This window comes from Coregonus lavaretus (assembly GCF_964263955.1).
Source record: "Coregonus lavaretus genome assembly, chromosome: 23".
NCBI classification, from domain to species: Eukaryota; Metazoa; Chordata; class Actinopteri; order Salmoniformes; family Salmonidae; genus Coregonus; species Coregonus lavaretus.
Window position 1 is genome coordinate 32,621,512 of NC_140010.1, and position 15,461 is coordinate 32,636,972.

Here is a 15,461-nt window from a genome sequence, read left to right on the forward strand (position 1 = left end):
CCAAAACCGCCATAAAAAAAGCCAGACTACGGTTTGCAACTGCACATGGGGAGAAAGATCGTACTTTTTGGAGAAATGTCCTCTGGTCTGATGAAACAAACATAAAACGGTTTGGCCATAATGACCATAGTTATGTTTGGAGGAAAAAGGGGGCTGCTTGCAAGCCGAAGAACACCATCCCAACCGTGAAGCACGGGGGTGGCAGCATCATGCTGTGGGGGTGCTTTGCTGCAGGAGGGACTGGTGCACTTCACAAAATAGATGTCATCATGAGGAAGGAAAATTATGTGGATATATTGAAGCAACATCTCAAGACATCAGTCAGGAAGTTAAAGCTTGGTCACAAATGGGTCTTTCAAATGGACAATGGACAATGACCCCAATATTCCAAAGTTGTGGCAAAATGGCTTAAGGACAACAGTCAAGGTATTGGAGTGGCCATCAATAAGCCCTGACCTCAATCCTATAGAAAATGTGTGGGCAGAACTGAAAAAGCGTGTGCGAGCAAGGAGGCCTACAAACCTGCCTCAGTTACACCAGCTCTGTCAGGAGGAATGGGCCAAAGTCACCCAAGTTATTGTGGGAAGCTTGTGGAAGGCTACCGAAAACGTTTGACCCAAGTTTAACAATTTAAAGGCAATGCTGTATGTAAACTTCTGACCCACTGGGAATGTGATGAAATAAATAAAAGCCGAAATAAATCATTCTCTCTACTATTATTCTGACATTTCACATTCTTAAAATAAAGTGGTGATCCTAACTGATCTATGACAGGGAATTTTTACTAGGATTAAATGTCAGGAATTGTGAAAAACTGAGCTAAATGTATTTGGCTAAGGTGTATGTAAACTTACGACTTCAACTGTATGTACCGTATTTAGCTGCTATTTACAAACTTTGTATAAAAATTACACAGCAAATAATGGGCACCCCTTTTAATGGATCCTTGAATAACCTTTTGAATAACCTTTTGGGGTTAATTTTTTAACTACTTCCCCTATTATTATTATTATTATTATTATTTGTAGTAGTAGTAGTAGTAGTAATACGCTTAACAATAACAACAATAACACAAGATTTTAGTTGTCAGTGTTTATTAGGATTTTAGTGGCAAAGCATAATAAAAATAAAAATATGAGGTAAACTCCCAGCAGAGCCCCAAGTCCAATGGGTATATCCTCTGGCATGTTGATGTTAATGTGTTGATGTTCTCCGTATCCATAGCCAGAATGATTTTGCAGTGCATGGTGATCGAACAGGTTTCCTATTATATTCATCAGAGGTGTAGGGAGGGTGAAGTCTGTGAATCCCAAAAATAGTAATTATACAGATGATTAACAAAACATGCACATGACAGTATTCATACCTTGGTTTTTGATAATGGTTTTCATACACATACCTTGTCCATAATGTAGAGGCCTATGGGATCTTCATTGAAGAGGTAAGGGAGGAGGATGGTACATGTGATCTACATAAAATACCAATACCAAATGACATACCTTTGTATGCCTCCTCATCTGTAAACCTACAGACACAAAAGTGAGCAGTTCAGTCATCTGCACCCAATACAGCTAGTCTTCAAAAAAATGTTTATACCATACATCTTTTTTTGTCATTTAGCAGACGCTCTTATCCAGAGCGACTTACAGTTAGTGAGTGCATACATAATTTTTTATTTTTTAAATGTTTTCATACTGGCACCCCGTGTAAAACGAACCCACAACCCTGGCGTTAAAAAACGCCATGCTCTACCAACTGAGCTACATCCCTACCCTGGACGACGCTGGGCCAATTGTGCGCCGCCCCATGGGTCTCCCGGTCGCGGCCGGCTACGACAGAGCTGTTGATTGATATCCATTGAATTGTATCCATTTTCTGTTTTAGAAAGATTTGCACAAATATGAAAAGATAGATGGTATCATCATGAAACAATATCAATTTAGATCATACAAGGGACAAAACTTACCTTAAATTGAGGAGATCTTGACATTTGTCCGTTAAGTGCCTGCACCTGCTGTCCTTTCAAATTAAAATCCAAATGTTTCAGTTGGGCAGTTAGGTTCCTGCAAGAACCCCCACCAACTGATGAGGTTCCTTGATGAACCCCACCTCCTATGGGGTTCTTGGAATAACCTTTTTGGGGGCCATTTTCAGTGCCAAGAACCCTAAGGTTCTTCGAAGAACTTTGAGGATCTTAGAAGAACCCTTGTTGTAGGTCCAGGTTGCAGGCCCGACTGTTTTCTATACCGAGTATTGCCAACCCAGACTTTCCTGAGACATTGTGCATTATAGTCCTATGTCCATTGTGCTGCACACAATTTAAACTTAGTCTTGAATGATGCATGCCAAGATATACCAGAGATAAAGGACTGCTGATATTTGCAACCACACAACTCAAACGCCGGTTCACCAGTATGAACGAAATCGCAAACCGCTTTTTTTTTGTTGAAGCCCTCAAGAACTGTTGTCCACTAAATATGATAATCTATTTGCGTCTGCCAATTTATTGGCTGTCCAGTATCCAGGCGACCTGTACAGTTCATCTCTTTCCGTAATGTGTAGAGGCCGGCAATTAAGGAGAATGAGAGGCTCAATTAAAGATGTTGCAGAACTGCTGTATTTGAAACACAACTCCGTTCTGCCCAGTTTCCCTGATGTTTCTAAGGTAATCAAGCTGTTTTTACCATCCAGTAACTGTCGCTTCTGCGGAGAGATATCGTTTTCTAAACTAAAACTAACAAAGAACTACCTAAGAAGCATTAGGCTCTCATTCTGATATGCCTTTTGAACACCTGTATAAGCTCCACTCATTGCACTGGCGCTGTCGTAGCCTTGACCACGGCATTTGTTCACCGATATCCCCAATCAGTATTTTGTTTTATTTTTCAAGGCTTGAGGCACTTTTTCAGTCATATTCCTTAAGCCCAAGACACAAACACTTAGCTTCCTAATACATACAGTACCAGTCAAAAGTTAGGACACACCTACTCGTTCAAGGGTTTTTCTTTATTTGTATTATTTTCTATATTGTAAAATGATACTGAAGACATCAAAACTATGAAATAACACATATGGAATCTTGTAGTAACCAAAAATGTGTTAAACAAATCAATTTTATATTTGAGATTCTTCAAATAGCCACCCTTTGCCTTGATGTACAACCATCCGACCTCCAGCGCCAGCTTGTTCTTCAGAGGTGGGTACTGCCCCCTGCTGGCCCGGCTGGCACTCACAAAGATTTATATGTTCATTTACACCTTAATTTGGTTAAGGGAAGTCACTGAGAACACCATTTTATTTTATGTATGCTAAACTCATTGTGGCATTTAGGACAGAACATCAGACATTGTTTATGCCTACATGGAGTAGTTACACATTTTAGGGATGCTCCTCTTACACAGTTGTTTGAGCACAAACCTCCTTTCAGTTCTGTGCTTCCCCGGAGGCGGCCGGTGGGCTGGCCTGCTATGAAGCTGAAGTTCCGTCGCAGCTTGAGGAAGATTGCAGGGCTGGAGAAGGACGCTGTGGTGGTCATTGACCCCAAACAAACGTTCATCATCTCCGGCCGAGACCGCAGGGAGAGCTTCATGGACGGCAAGGACAGTTTCAGTGCTGACAGGAACTAACTGGATCTGACCAGAACTAACCAGACCTGACCATTCAGGGGGCTTTGGGAAGGAACTAGTATTTTATACTGTGGAAGGAGAATGTATGCTTTCGCTACCTCGCAGTCCAACCAAGGTGTAAAAAACTGGTACTTTCTGGTACTTTCCACCGTGGAAAGGAGATTGTGTGCATGAATAGAGGAACAGACTGAATTTGTGAGAGACCATGCATATTCAGACACTTGGAGCACAAATTGAAGTTTGAGAAGAAAAAAAACAAGTTTCGGCCTTCTTCAGTTCTTCCGTGGAAGAACTGTGTCAAGAGGAATTCCTTCAATGACCTTTTATTCAGCATATGGCAACCTCCAGGTTCAGAGCTGCTGAGGAAGAAAACTAGTTGATTTAAAAAGCAATGAATAATATAAGCTAAGAATGTCATCAGCATGATGACCAGGTTTTGTTTTCCTGGTGGACTACATTGCTACAGCTTACTGGAGATGGAAATGGCGGTGCTTCAGGAGAGTCTCATACCTATGCAGAGGGACTGAACTCAACGACAGTGACAGAAAAAGCTGGAACAATGTACTGATGATTCTCTACTGTAAATATGCTTTGCCCATTTCTAATTTGTGTGAGAATGGTGTGATTGCAGAGGACTGTACAAAAATACATTAAAGTGGACACATAATACATTAAAGTGGACAGATGAATTAATCTATTCCTCTCTGGTCATTAAGTGATGTTTATCTCTTATTCGATGAAGGTAGGATGCTGTTGAATGTCTATGGAAAACAAAGGCAGGATCACTGCTTGAGTGAAACAAGTGGATGTTAAAGGGTTTTCTTGGAAGCAGTCATTGGAACATAAACTGTTGAATGTCTGTTTCCATAAGGATGGCTTTTATTTCTCCAGAACCCCTGTGTGCAGATCCCATGGCGCCATCAACACAGGAGGAATGTCAGACACTGGTGCCACTTCCTCCACTCAAAAACCCAAACAAACATATTTTCCCCGTCTCTTTACCCTACAAGGTTAGGCAAACTCTGTGTGTGGATGAATCTCAAGATTGATTGCTTCAAGGCTTTAGTTCATGACTTTGTTCCCACACTTGTAATAGTGGAAGACAAGTAGCTAGCCTTCACGTTGAAATGTCTGTCTGTAGGAGCACAATCATAAGCCATAAGTAATTAAATTATTATTTTATTGTGCGCCATAATTTACAATGTAAAATCAAACATAAAATGTACAAGGTTAGAAAGAACTAACGACCATAGACCTTTATTGTGGGACTTTCTGTCTACATGAAAATACGAAATGATGTATTACCCATATTCAACAGATACTTAATACAGTATTAGACAAATCATTGATGATTAAGGATGTCATTTAGCACTTATTGCAATAAGTGTCTCTAATATGTAATTGTTCCCATAACAATGATAGACTATTAAACATGTTAAAGGCCCAGTGCAGTCAAAAAGTGTTTTTCCTGTGTTTTATATATGTATATCCACACTGAGGTTGGAATAATACTGTGAAATTGTGAAAATAATGATAATGCCCTTTTAGTGTAAGAGCTGTTTGAAAAGACCACCTGAAATGTCAGCCTGTTTTGGTGGGATGGAGTTTTGGCCTGCCTGGTGACATCACCAGGTGGTAAATTAGTTAATAGACCAATAAGAAAGAGTTCCAAACCTCTCTGCCAATAACAGCTAGTTTTCAATGTTCCCCTCCCCACTCAGACCTCTGCCGGACAGTCCTAGCAAAATTCTTGCTTGAAAAATGGTCTTTGCTAAGAAGCAATTTTTGTACATTTTTGTACATTTTAATTTAAAACAATCACAGTAAGGTACTTAATTGTTACCCAGAAAGGATTTTATGTTGAGATAAAAATGGCTGCATTGGACCTTTAACTGTTAAAACATGTTAAAACAATCAGTAGTATTAATCACAGCTTTCAGCCAGGAGCCACACAGCTTGTTAGAGTCCATCATTGTAGCAATGTTCTCTTCATTACCTTATATGGCTATATGGTTACTGATTGGTTAAAATGTCCAATAATAAAGAAATTATTGACATGTCACATGATATTTACGATAAATATTCTAAATGAAACCAGCTTTGTTTTTAACTTCATCCAATTTTATTTTTTACATAAAGTATGTACTATTTTCATCTCATTATTAACAAATCTATAACTCTCGTCTTTGTCCACAGTGCCAAAGGTAGTGGTAATACTGTCAGTCTGTACTCTGCATTGTCCTGATGGTTGGTTAAAGGCAGGTGGCTGACTGGACACGGATGGCACCGTCCTGAATGGACAAGGGGCTCAAGGCACTGGTGTGGGGGGAAGCTAGGGGTCATGACGGGTCAACATGCCTGATCAGTCCGGCTTAGGTTTCTTTATCTGAGAAGAGATAAGGCATGTGGGTCAAAATACAGAACAACATACAGTATAAGACCACACACTACTGAATACAGGAAATAATGTGATTGTAGTACATGTGACTATCTTGGCATACAGTGTGTATATATATATATTTATTTGTATATATAATGACATCAGAGGAGGCTGGTGGGAGGAGCTATAGGAGGACGGGCTTATTGTAATGACTGGCATGGAATTTATGGAACAGAGTCATAGCATGTGGTTTCCAGCCATTACAATGAGCCCGTCCTCCTATAGCTCCTCCCACCAGCCTCCACTGAATGAGATATATGTATATATATCTCTAAACCTTCAAGGTTGGAGCAGGTAGCTGCCGCCTCTTTTGCCTTGACAAGTCCAACATTTGTGGCTGCAGAGACTTGATTAGTTGTTGTTAGAAAATCACAAGATATGTTTAAAATAAATTGTTAGTGAGTGACACGTAGGGCCAGGAGTTTTTCCTGACCACATGACCTGAGCAGGTAAAACTCCTGGTCCTAGTGCTAAGTGACCTGGTCTGGTCCAGTACCTTAGGCTGTTTCTTGGGCTTAGTGAAACGGTTCTGTGGGACCACGTTGAGACCTGCGTTCTTCAGAGCTGTGATCCTGGCTGCAATGTCCGACACCTACAACAAAGTACATAACATGAATATTCTCTCACTCAGATCAACTTAAAAGGACTTAAAAACACAATTGAATTGCATGTTTTAAAGCAAATATCCACATTATGGACATCTGTCTAGTTCTTTCATTCAAACATTTTATTTGCTATTTTCATTATGTGACAATCACCAACATTCAAACATACAATAACATACAATTTTCTAATTCTAATGTCATCATACCCGAGGTAAAACCCGAGGTAAAATCCCCCGCTTTCTCCTTTTTTCCAAAGCAAAAGTCTGCGTCTGAAATGCCACAAAGGGCTCGGGTCAAAGGTCGTGCACTACATAGAGAATATAGGGTGCCATTTTGGACACTAACTAGCTATGAGACACAGAGGGCATCCAGACTTGAACACACCTGGAGGTCAGACTGATGGATCTGGGCAGCAGCCGATGCCACCTGCTCTTCCAGGTAGGACAGCTCCAGGTCAGAGGTGGCATCGCCGATGGCCCGGGCACACTCCTCCAGGTCATCCAGCTCCGCCTCCAGGCCGTACGCTGTGCCCGCCGCCACATACACCTGAAAGGCACAGTTCAGTTGGCACAGACAGACTGACTGACTGTTGGCATTGCAGTTTTATAACATTAGCATCAGTGTTCTTGAACCCACAGGGACAGTGAAATATGTTAAAGGATAGACAGACACAAAGACAGACAGGTCTTACGTTCTCCTCCAGTCTGCTGAGCTGTTCGTCCAGCCTCTTGGTGTCAGTGTTGAGGGGCAGTGAGGGGGTGTAGGGAGGAGAACAAGCGTAGTCACCCTCCTCCACCCCCTGGAGTATGTCCTCTGTCGCATTCAACACCTTCAGCACCTCAGTGGTGATACTGCGCAGTGACATCGCCGAGTACCTCTACACACACACAGACACACACACGATTGGATTTACACAAGTTTTATGCAATCCCTAAAAGCCTTAGGTCTCTGTGTGTAACACATCCATTAATTTGGGAATAACCGTTTTAGACAAGCAGAGAAGAGCCAGATTCAAGAGAAACAAAGTGTTTGATTGGTTGATTGATTGCATATAGCGCTACCCCCCGGTGTCCAAAGCACGGTCAAGTTATCAGTTAGTTTGTGATCTCACCTGCTGTAGCGAAGCAGAAAGGAACTGGAGTGTGTTTTCTAGGTCCTCATCATTAACACAGAGCAATGGAACGAGGGAGGACAGAGGGGGAAAAAGATAGGGAAAGTAGAAGGGTATAGAGTAGCAAGCACAGAGTTAGTGTTACAGCTGTTAGTTGCTTTGAGGTTAGAAATGTCGAAAGGGTAGAGCCACAGAATTACATAGCAATTTTGGTATCTCTATGGGTGAAGCTAGGTCCTTTTCGTTTCTTACGTTCTGGATCTCCTCTGAAGACAGTATCTCCTCCTGAACACAGGGGGAGCTCTCTTCTGGGTCCTTAGTTCGGTTGCCCTCAGTTTCTTTCTCTTTCTCGTCTGTATTCTTCCCAAAATTCTCCCCTTCTCTTTCCCCAAAATCATCCATCTCCTTCTCACTTGTTTGCTCCTCCACCTCCCCACCTTCATCTCCCCCTCTTTCTACTCTCTTGCTTTCTTCTTCCAGGTCTCGGGATGTCTCTTTCTTTGTCTGGTCTGATACTTGTTCCTTTCTCTCATCTAAATTCTGTGGTAGGAGACTTTTATGGGTCTCTGTTTCAGTCTGCTCATCTTTCTCTCCAACCTTCTTTCCACCTCGCTCCACGACACTCTCTACTGTCTTATCCCAAGAGTCTCTTAGTCTTTTCTTCCCTCCAACCTTCTCTTGAGGTTTGACTCCAGTCTTATCTAAAGTGCCAAACCTGTCTGAAAGCTGTTCTAACATTAGCATCTCATTAATTAGATATTCATCTACCTCTTCTTCTTCCTTAAACTCAGTTTCTCTAACTTTTGTTTTGTTCTCATCCTCTTCTCTCTCTTCTCTTTCTGGGTCCGCCACCATCTCTCCATCCATCTCTACCTCCATCCCACCCAGTGTGTTCACTAGGCTGCTGATTATGTTGTCAAACATCACCTCTTCCTCCACAGTGTCCCCACTTTCTGTTCTTTCTCGCTCTCTTCCTCCCACTTCTGCCTCTCCCATTCCTCCTTCCACCTTTCTTTCTGCTTCCCCTGCCCTCTTTCCTTCCCTTACTCCTTCAAACATCCTCTCCATCATCCTCTGTACCTTCATGACTCCCTCTTCCTCTACCTTTGTGTCCGTCTCTTCGCTTTGCAGCTCTCCCTCTTTCTCACTTTCATCCTCAAAGTCAAAGAGTCTGACGTCTAGTTCACCGACGCTATCTCTCCTCTCCTCGTTCCTCATCCTCCCTTCCACCTCCATCATCACCCCCAGGTACCAGGGCTTCTCGCTCACCCTCTCCACCTGTCCCCTCCTCCTCTCTCCCTCCATCTCTCCCCATCTCTCTCCATGCCACTTTCCCTCCATCGATCCTCGTCTCTCTCCGACCCAGTCTGCCACTCTATTGGACGACTTCAGTCTGTCTACTTTGCTCCCCTCTGCTCTCTCCTCCTCCTCCTCCTCCTCCTCCTCTTCCCTCTCTCCCTCGTTCTTTCCCACTCTATCTAGTTCGTCTTCCGTAGAGGAGAACTGGGAGGCGCTAACGAGACTGGCCAGATCTCTCAACTTGGAGGTCAGTTCCTCTTTATCTCCCTCCATCTCCCACAGTGCCTCCGCGTCTATCTCCTCCCTCTCTCCTTCTCTCTCCACTCTCCCTTTCTCCATCTCTTCATCATAGAGACCCACTTTATCCAGCTCGTCCTCGGTTGATGATAACTGCGCGGCATTGACCTGTCTAGCCAGTCTGCACAGTTTGTATGCCAGCTCTTCCTTCTCTCCCTCCCTCTCTCCTTCTCTCTTCTCCTCCATCTCTCCATCACTGACGCCCACTCGGTCAAGCTCTTCCTCTGTTGATGAGAAATGTGTGACTTGGCTAGCCAGCATACGCAACTTGACGGTGAGCTCCTCTCTTCCTTCTCTCTCCCTCTTTTTTGCGCTCTTCTCCTCCCGCTCTCTCTCCCATTCTTCCTCAACCCTACCCACTCTGTCCAACTCATCTTCAGTGGATGAGAATTCTGTGCCTCTGACCTGACTAGCTAGCTTGATTAGTGTCGACTTCAGCTCTCCTCCTCCATCTCCCTCCCTTTCTTTTGTCCTCTTCTCCTCCTCACCCTCTCCCGCTCTCCCTCCTTCCATCTCGACTTCTATATGCCATAACCTCTCCTCCGCCTGGTTTCCTTCTCTCCTTCCCTCCCTTCCTCCCTCGTCCTCTCCCGGTCTGTCCAGTTCGTCCTCAGTTGATGAGAGGTGTGCGAGGCTGATTTGGCTGGCCAGCTCCCTCAGTCTGATGGTCAGTTCCTGCTCAAGATTGATGGTCACTCCCGTGGTCCTTCCTCCCTGGCCCTCAGGGGCTCCACAGCCGGGGGCCTCCCCCTCAGGACCCCATGGTTCAGGGGTCAGCGCCCTGGAGGTCAAGCCACCGTCCAAAGTCAGAGTGTCTGGGGTGACTGCGCCAGACTGGCTGGTCTTTTTCACGCTTAGTTTCTTGGCCAGGTCATCCAGCAGCATGTTGCTATACTCCTGTTAACAGCAGATAGAAGACATAGAAGATATCAGAGAAATAAAATGGAAGTCCAACATGATAAGTGAAAGTGACAGACAGTCTCGCTTTACCTCTCCTCTTCCCTCCCCTTGATCCTTCTTAGTCCTCTTCCTCCTTCGCGTCCTCCTGACTTTGCCCCCCTCCTCCAGCTCATCAGCCCCGCTGCTCTCAGCCTCTATCCCCTCAGGGTTAAAGTTCACGTCGAAGATGCCCGGCCGGGATGACCGACGTGACGAGGGGGTGCACCGGTGCTCCACAGGCACCTTTCTCTTCAGGACGGCGAGCAGAGGCTTCTGGGGCTTCGGCCCTTGACCTTGAATCTGATCTTCTCCTACCTCAGACTCAGAGTTGAGGGTGTCCGTGCTGGCGTGGTAGCCCAGCAAGGGTGAGGGGAGGCTGTGCTGCTGGTCAGAAGAGGCCTGGGCGTCTGGTGCCTCTGACCCCTGGTTGTTGTTGGTCATTTTTCTGCGTATCTCCAGCAGGGCGGCGCCCCAGGCCCCCTCTCCCCCCTCGGCGTCATCTGAGCCCATCTCATCGTAGGCGGAGATCACACCGGACTCCCTCTCCAGTACACTGAATACCAGCGACTTCCTCTTGGTCAGCAGGCTGGGCCGAGACAGCTGGGTGCTCTGCAGGGCCATCCAGTTCCCATCTGGGCTCTTCAGCACTGAGGACGCACCTCCGGACACACACACACACATCAGGGTAGACAGATGCCACACACACACACGCAGTAGACAGAGGCAGACACACAAACACAGGGGAGGATGCCTTTAGCCACCAGTCTTTTACCACAGTACATCAATAATAGGTCATTTTGTTTGTTTGTTTTCCCCCTATTGAACAGTACATATTTGTATGTATCTTGAAACGGTAATTGTCTAGGACATGCAAGTAAAGCAAATAAATAATTGAAAAAAAACAACAACAAAAAAAGTAATTTTGAAAATGACTAAACTAAGTGTGTGGAAAGACCATTGTAATGGCGCGTGTGAATAATGACTAGCAGAGTGGCCAGCAGGGTCTTACTGGAGTTGTCCAGGCGGTCAACACTCTTCCAGTTGGCCAACCCTGCCGCTCCTCCCTCCTTCTTCAGCCCCTGCTGAGAGTCCTGGGAAACTCCAGAGCACTGCATCACAACGTTGTCATCCAGCAGGGAGAAGGCAGAGTGAGACCGCTAAGACAAATACAAGTAATTAAATAGTTGAATATCTAACGAGAGGTAAAGATAATCAATATAGGCCACACTGTATATATATGTTCTGTACTGGTAATATGTGACAGACTGGGTTTTGAACCTGGATCAACTGCATGCCGCAGTTAGCCCTCTGAGCTAAAGCCTGGGCATCAACTAACACAAGACTTTACGTTAGGCAACCCATAGTCTTGAGTTACCATGCTTCCAAGTCTCATTTATCACTCAGCTTTCTGAACAAACATGAAGAAGCCTGGATATCGAGGTTCGGCAACCTGGGTCGTCTGCACAAGACTGTGTTAGCCCTCTGAGCTAAAGCCTAGGCAAGGCTACTGATCATGTAAGGTAGTTCCCTGAACAACCTTACACTCCATACTAACCCATATAGAGGCCTTGGCGCGGGCTGAAGTGGTGCAGGAGATCTGGGGTTGGGAGCTGGGGGAGCTTGAAACCAAGGGCTGATCACCACTCTGGTTGTCGGGGGGCCAGTCCAGGTCATAGTCTGGCTTCATCTCAGCCAGGTTCTTCCTCCGCCGGATGATCTAGTATGAAATTAAATTGAGTTGAATTTAATTTAATAGAAATGAATATAAATTCAATTAAATTAATTTGGACGTACTTTCTGCACAATGGTTGTGGTCAGTTCCTCAATCAGCTCTTCCCTGTGGTCTCGCAGATACCTCGCCTCGCTTTGCTTGTCCTGGTCAGAACAACAACGAAGTCAGATAGACAGTCAATAAGATGATTACTCTTTTTAGACATAACTACCTCCCGCAGAATATGTTACCGGACTGTCGGTGTGTCCCTCTGCCTTGGCGATGGCCTCGTCGATGGCCTCCTCTGCCACCCTCAGTGCCACCGTGAGGGTCTCTGCCATGCTGTGCTCTGAAAAGGGATGGGGACATAATCGAGAGGTTTCTTTAGATTAAAGTAAGTCTTGCTGTACACACACCAGCCAGCAGAGGGCGGTAGTACTTAGTGTTTTGTTCGTCTATTTTTGTTATTTTTTTTTGTGACCAACTTTTTATTTATTTTAGAAATTTATGTTTTTCAGAGCGGGGTTACAGGTACAACAAAAAAAAATCAATAAACGCATATAAAGGTAACCCTGATCCATTATAGAGATCAGTCCTTTCAGGAGCCCAGATAATGTATTTATAAATCCCATCATTAGATGATTAGGTAGCTGACCTAAGTTGTAAATATAGAAAAAATGAATTACCTGGTAATGTGAATGTATCTTTCAAATCTTGGAATGTTCTCAAACCATTACTGTCCATGATATCGGTAAGCGTACGGATTCCACATTTGCACCACTGGGGGAATGCAAAAGGATGCCCTCCAGAACTCAAGGCATTATTGTGAAATATTGGAGTATTGGCATGCCATTTTGATTCCCAGTTACAGTTTATTTTTTCAATTTTGCACCAAATAGAAAGTGTGAGCAAAAGTAGGACCAAATCGTAATTTACATTGTTTAAGGGATATACCAGTGAAGACCGCCTCTTCCAGGGCAATAGGAGACATCATATTTATCTCTATACTCAACCAATTTAGGATGGAGACAAATGCTAGAGCCTGGAAATACTCAACCAATTGTCTGAACCAATTTAGGATGGGGACAAATGCTAGAGCCTGGAAATACTCAACCAATTGTCTGAACCAATTTAGGATGGGGACAAATGCTAGAGCCTGGAAATACAATTGAAAGTTTGGTCAAAGATAGTCCTCCTACGTCTTTCCCTCTTTGTAAATGTATACATTTTATCCGGGATCGTTTACCTTGCCATATACATTTTAAAACCGCACTATGAATTTTATCCCAATTACCAGAAGGGGGAGCCATGGGACGCATTTATTCTGATTCTGAACGGAGCAGAGCAGAGCAGATAATGCCTGTTATAACTGTGGCTGAGGGATTGGAATATAGTGAAGCGCCAAGGGGCTGGGACCAGCCTGTGCGCCAACGATAGGCTGAGTAAGTCTAAACCACGCTCAGTCTCTACTCTGATTGGCCAGCAGGGAGCGGGAACTATCTCTGTCAGAGTATTTGGAGAAGAACTTAGAACAATGGATCAGTTCTCTGAGTGCCCTGCGTAGTATTTCAGTGGACCCGTATATACGAACATCATATTTACCATTGAAGTGTTTTGCATTAATTAAAATACTAGTCTATTTTAGAAGACGTGTATTGACCTCTTTTGTTCCTAATACCAGATTTGAATTGACGCAACTTAACAACGGCTACATTTTCAGATATTATACATTTCAAATTTGGTCAGAAAGTCGTTTTCATTTTTTATTTTTTTTATTTCACCTTTATTTAACCAGGTAAACCAGTTGAGAACAAGTTCTCATTTACAACTGCGACCTGGCCAAGATAAAGCAAAGCAGTGCGATAAAAACAACAACACAGAGTTACATATGGAGTAAAACAAAACAAAGTCAAAAATACAACAGAAATACATATATATACAGTGTGTGCAAATGTAGCAAGTTATGGAGGTAAGGCAATAAATAGGCTATAGTGCAAAATAATTACAATTAGTATTAACACTGGAATGATAGATGTGCAAGAGATGATGTGCAAATAGAGATACTGGGGCACAAATGAGCAAAATAAATAACAATATAGGGATGAGGTAGTTGGGCGGGCTAATTTCAGATGGGCTGTGTACAGGTGCAGTGATCGGTAAGGTGCTCTGACAACTGATGCTTAAAGTTAGTGAGGGAGATAAGTGTCTCCAGCTTCAGAGATTTTTGCAATTTGTTCCAGTCATTGGCAGCAGAGAACTGGAAGGAATTGCGGCCAAAGGAGGTGTTGGTTTTGGGGATGACCAGTGAGATATACCTGCTGGAGCGCAGACTACGGGTGGGTGTTGCTATGGTGACCAATGAGCTAAGATAAGGCAGGGATTTGCCTAGCAGTGATTTATAGATGGCCTGGAGCCAGTGGGTTTGGCGACGAATATGTAGTGAGGACCAGCCAACAAGAGCGTACAGGTCACAGTGGTGGGTATTATATGAGGCTTTGGAGACAAAACGGATGGCACTGTGATAGACTACATCCAATTTGCTGAGTAGAGTGTTGGAGGCTATTTTGTAAATGACATCGCCGAAGTCAAGGATCGGTAGGATAGTCAGTTTTACGAGGGCATGTTTGGCAGCATGAGTGAAGGAGGCTTTGTTGCGAAATAGGAAACAGATTCTAGATTTAACTTTGGATTGGAGATTCTTAATGTGAGTCTGGAAGGAGAGTTTACAGTCTAACATTGCAAGTTCATTGCAAGTTAAAGCGTACTGTTAGCTAGCTAGCAAGCGTTAGCTGGCTGGCTTGCTAGCTAACATTACGTTTATGATCTTTGTAGTAATATTATCACAGAAAACCATTTGCATTGCTAGTTATAGCCTAATGTAGCCTAGCTAACATTTAACCTAGTTGGTTAGCTTTAGCTTCCTGCAGATTAATGCATGGTGGCTAGCTATGACAATCAGTATGGGTTGGGATTATTGCCACGTTCAAAACAACTGGGAACTCTGAAATCTCCAACTTCCGACTTCAGTGCTTTCAAGACAACTGGGAACTCGGAAAGAAACGAGCTCCGACTGGGGAAAATAGTTTTGAACAGTCATCCAACTCGGAATTCCAACTCGGGAACTCAGGCCTCTTTCTAGAGCCCCGACTTTCCGACCTGATGGATGATTTGACCTCGTAATTGTCTTAAAAGCACCATTAGGTTCATTGTTTAGCTAGATAGCCAGCTACATGTCTAAACAAAAAACTTCACTTCACCAGATGATTACATGACCCTTCAAGTTAGCCAGTTGTCTGGGGTTGATTACGTCATCTATTGTATTTCATGTCTAGACACCTAGCTAGATGTGGATGGGGGGTGGTTATAGCATTTTGTAGTGTATTAAGATTATGACTATTCTAGTGGAACCTGAGGGGATGTTTATTTTAGTTCT

General features: G+C 43.8%; 1 protein-coding gene across 1 annotated transcript in view; it reads right to left on the minus strand.

The window, feature by feature from the left end:
• Window positions 1-3,416: 3,416 nt before the first annotated feature.
• myripa (myosin VIIA and Rab interacting protein a) overlaps window positions 3,417-15,461 on the minus strand; it is a 56,236-nt gene continuing 44,191 nt past the window's right edge. The window contains exons 6-16 of the mRNA XM_084187982.1: window positions 12,280-12,377; window positions 12,112-12,192; window positions 11,873-12,034; window positions 11,327-11,474; window positions 10,369-10,964; window positions 9,914-10,275; window positions 8,035-9,157; window positions 7,363-7,548; window positions 7,056-7,217; window positions 6,563-6,658; window positions 3,417-6,012 (exon numbers count right to left, since the gene is read on the minus strand). Of these exons, the coding sequence (XP_084044108.1) occupies window positions 5,989-6,012; window positions 6,563-6,658; window positions 7,056-7,217; window positions 7,363-7,548; window positions 8,035-9,157; window positions 9,914-10,275; window positions 10,369-10,964; window positions 11,327-11,474; window positions 11,873-12,034; window positions 12,112-12,192; window positions 12,280-12,377 (3,038 nt within the window). The 3' untranslated portion in view covers window positions 3,417-5,988. The remainder of the gene's footprint in view (window positions 6,013-6,562; window positions 6,659-7,055; window positions 7,218-7,362; window positions 7,549-8,034; window positions 9,158-9,913; window positions 10,276-10,368; window positions 10,965-11,326; window positions 11,475-11,872; window positions 12,035-12,111; window positions 12,193-12,279; window positions 12,378-15,461) is intronic.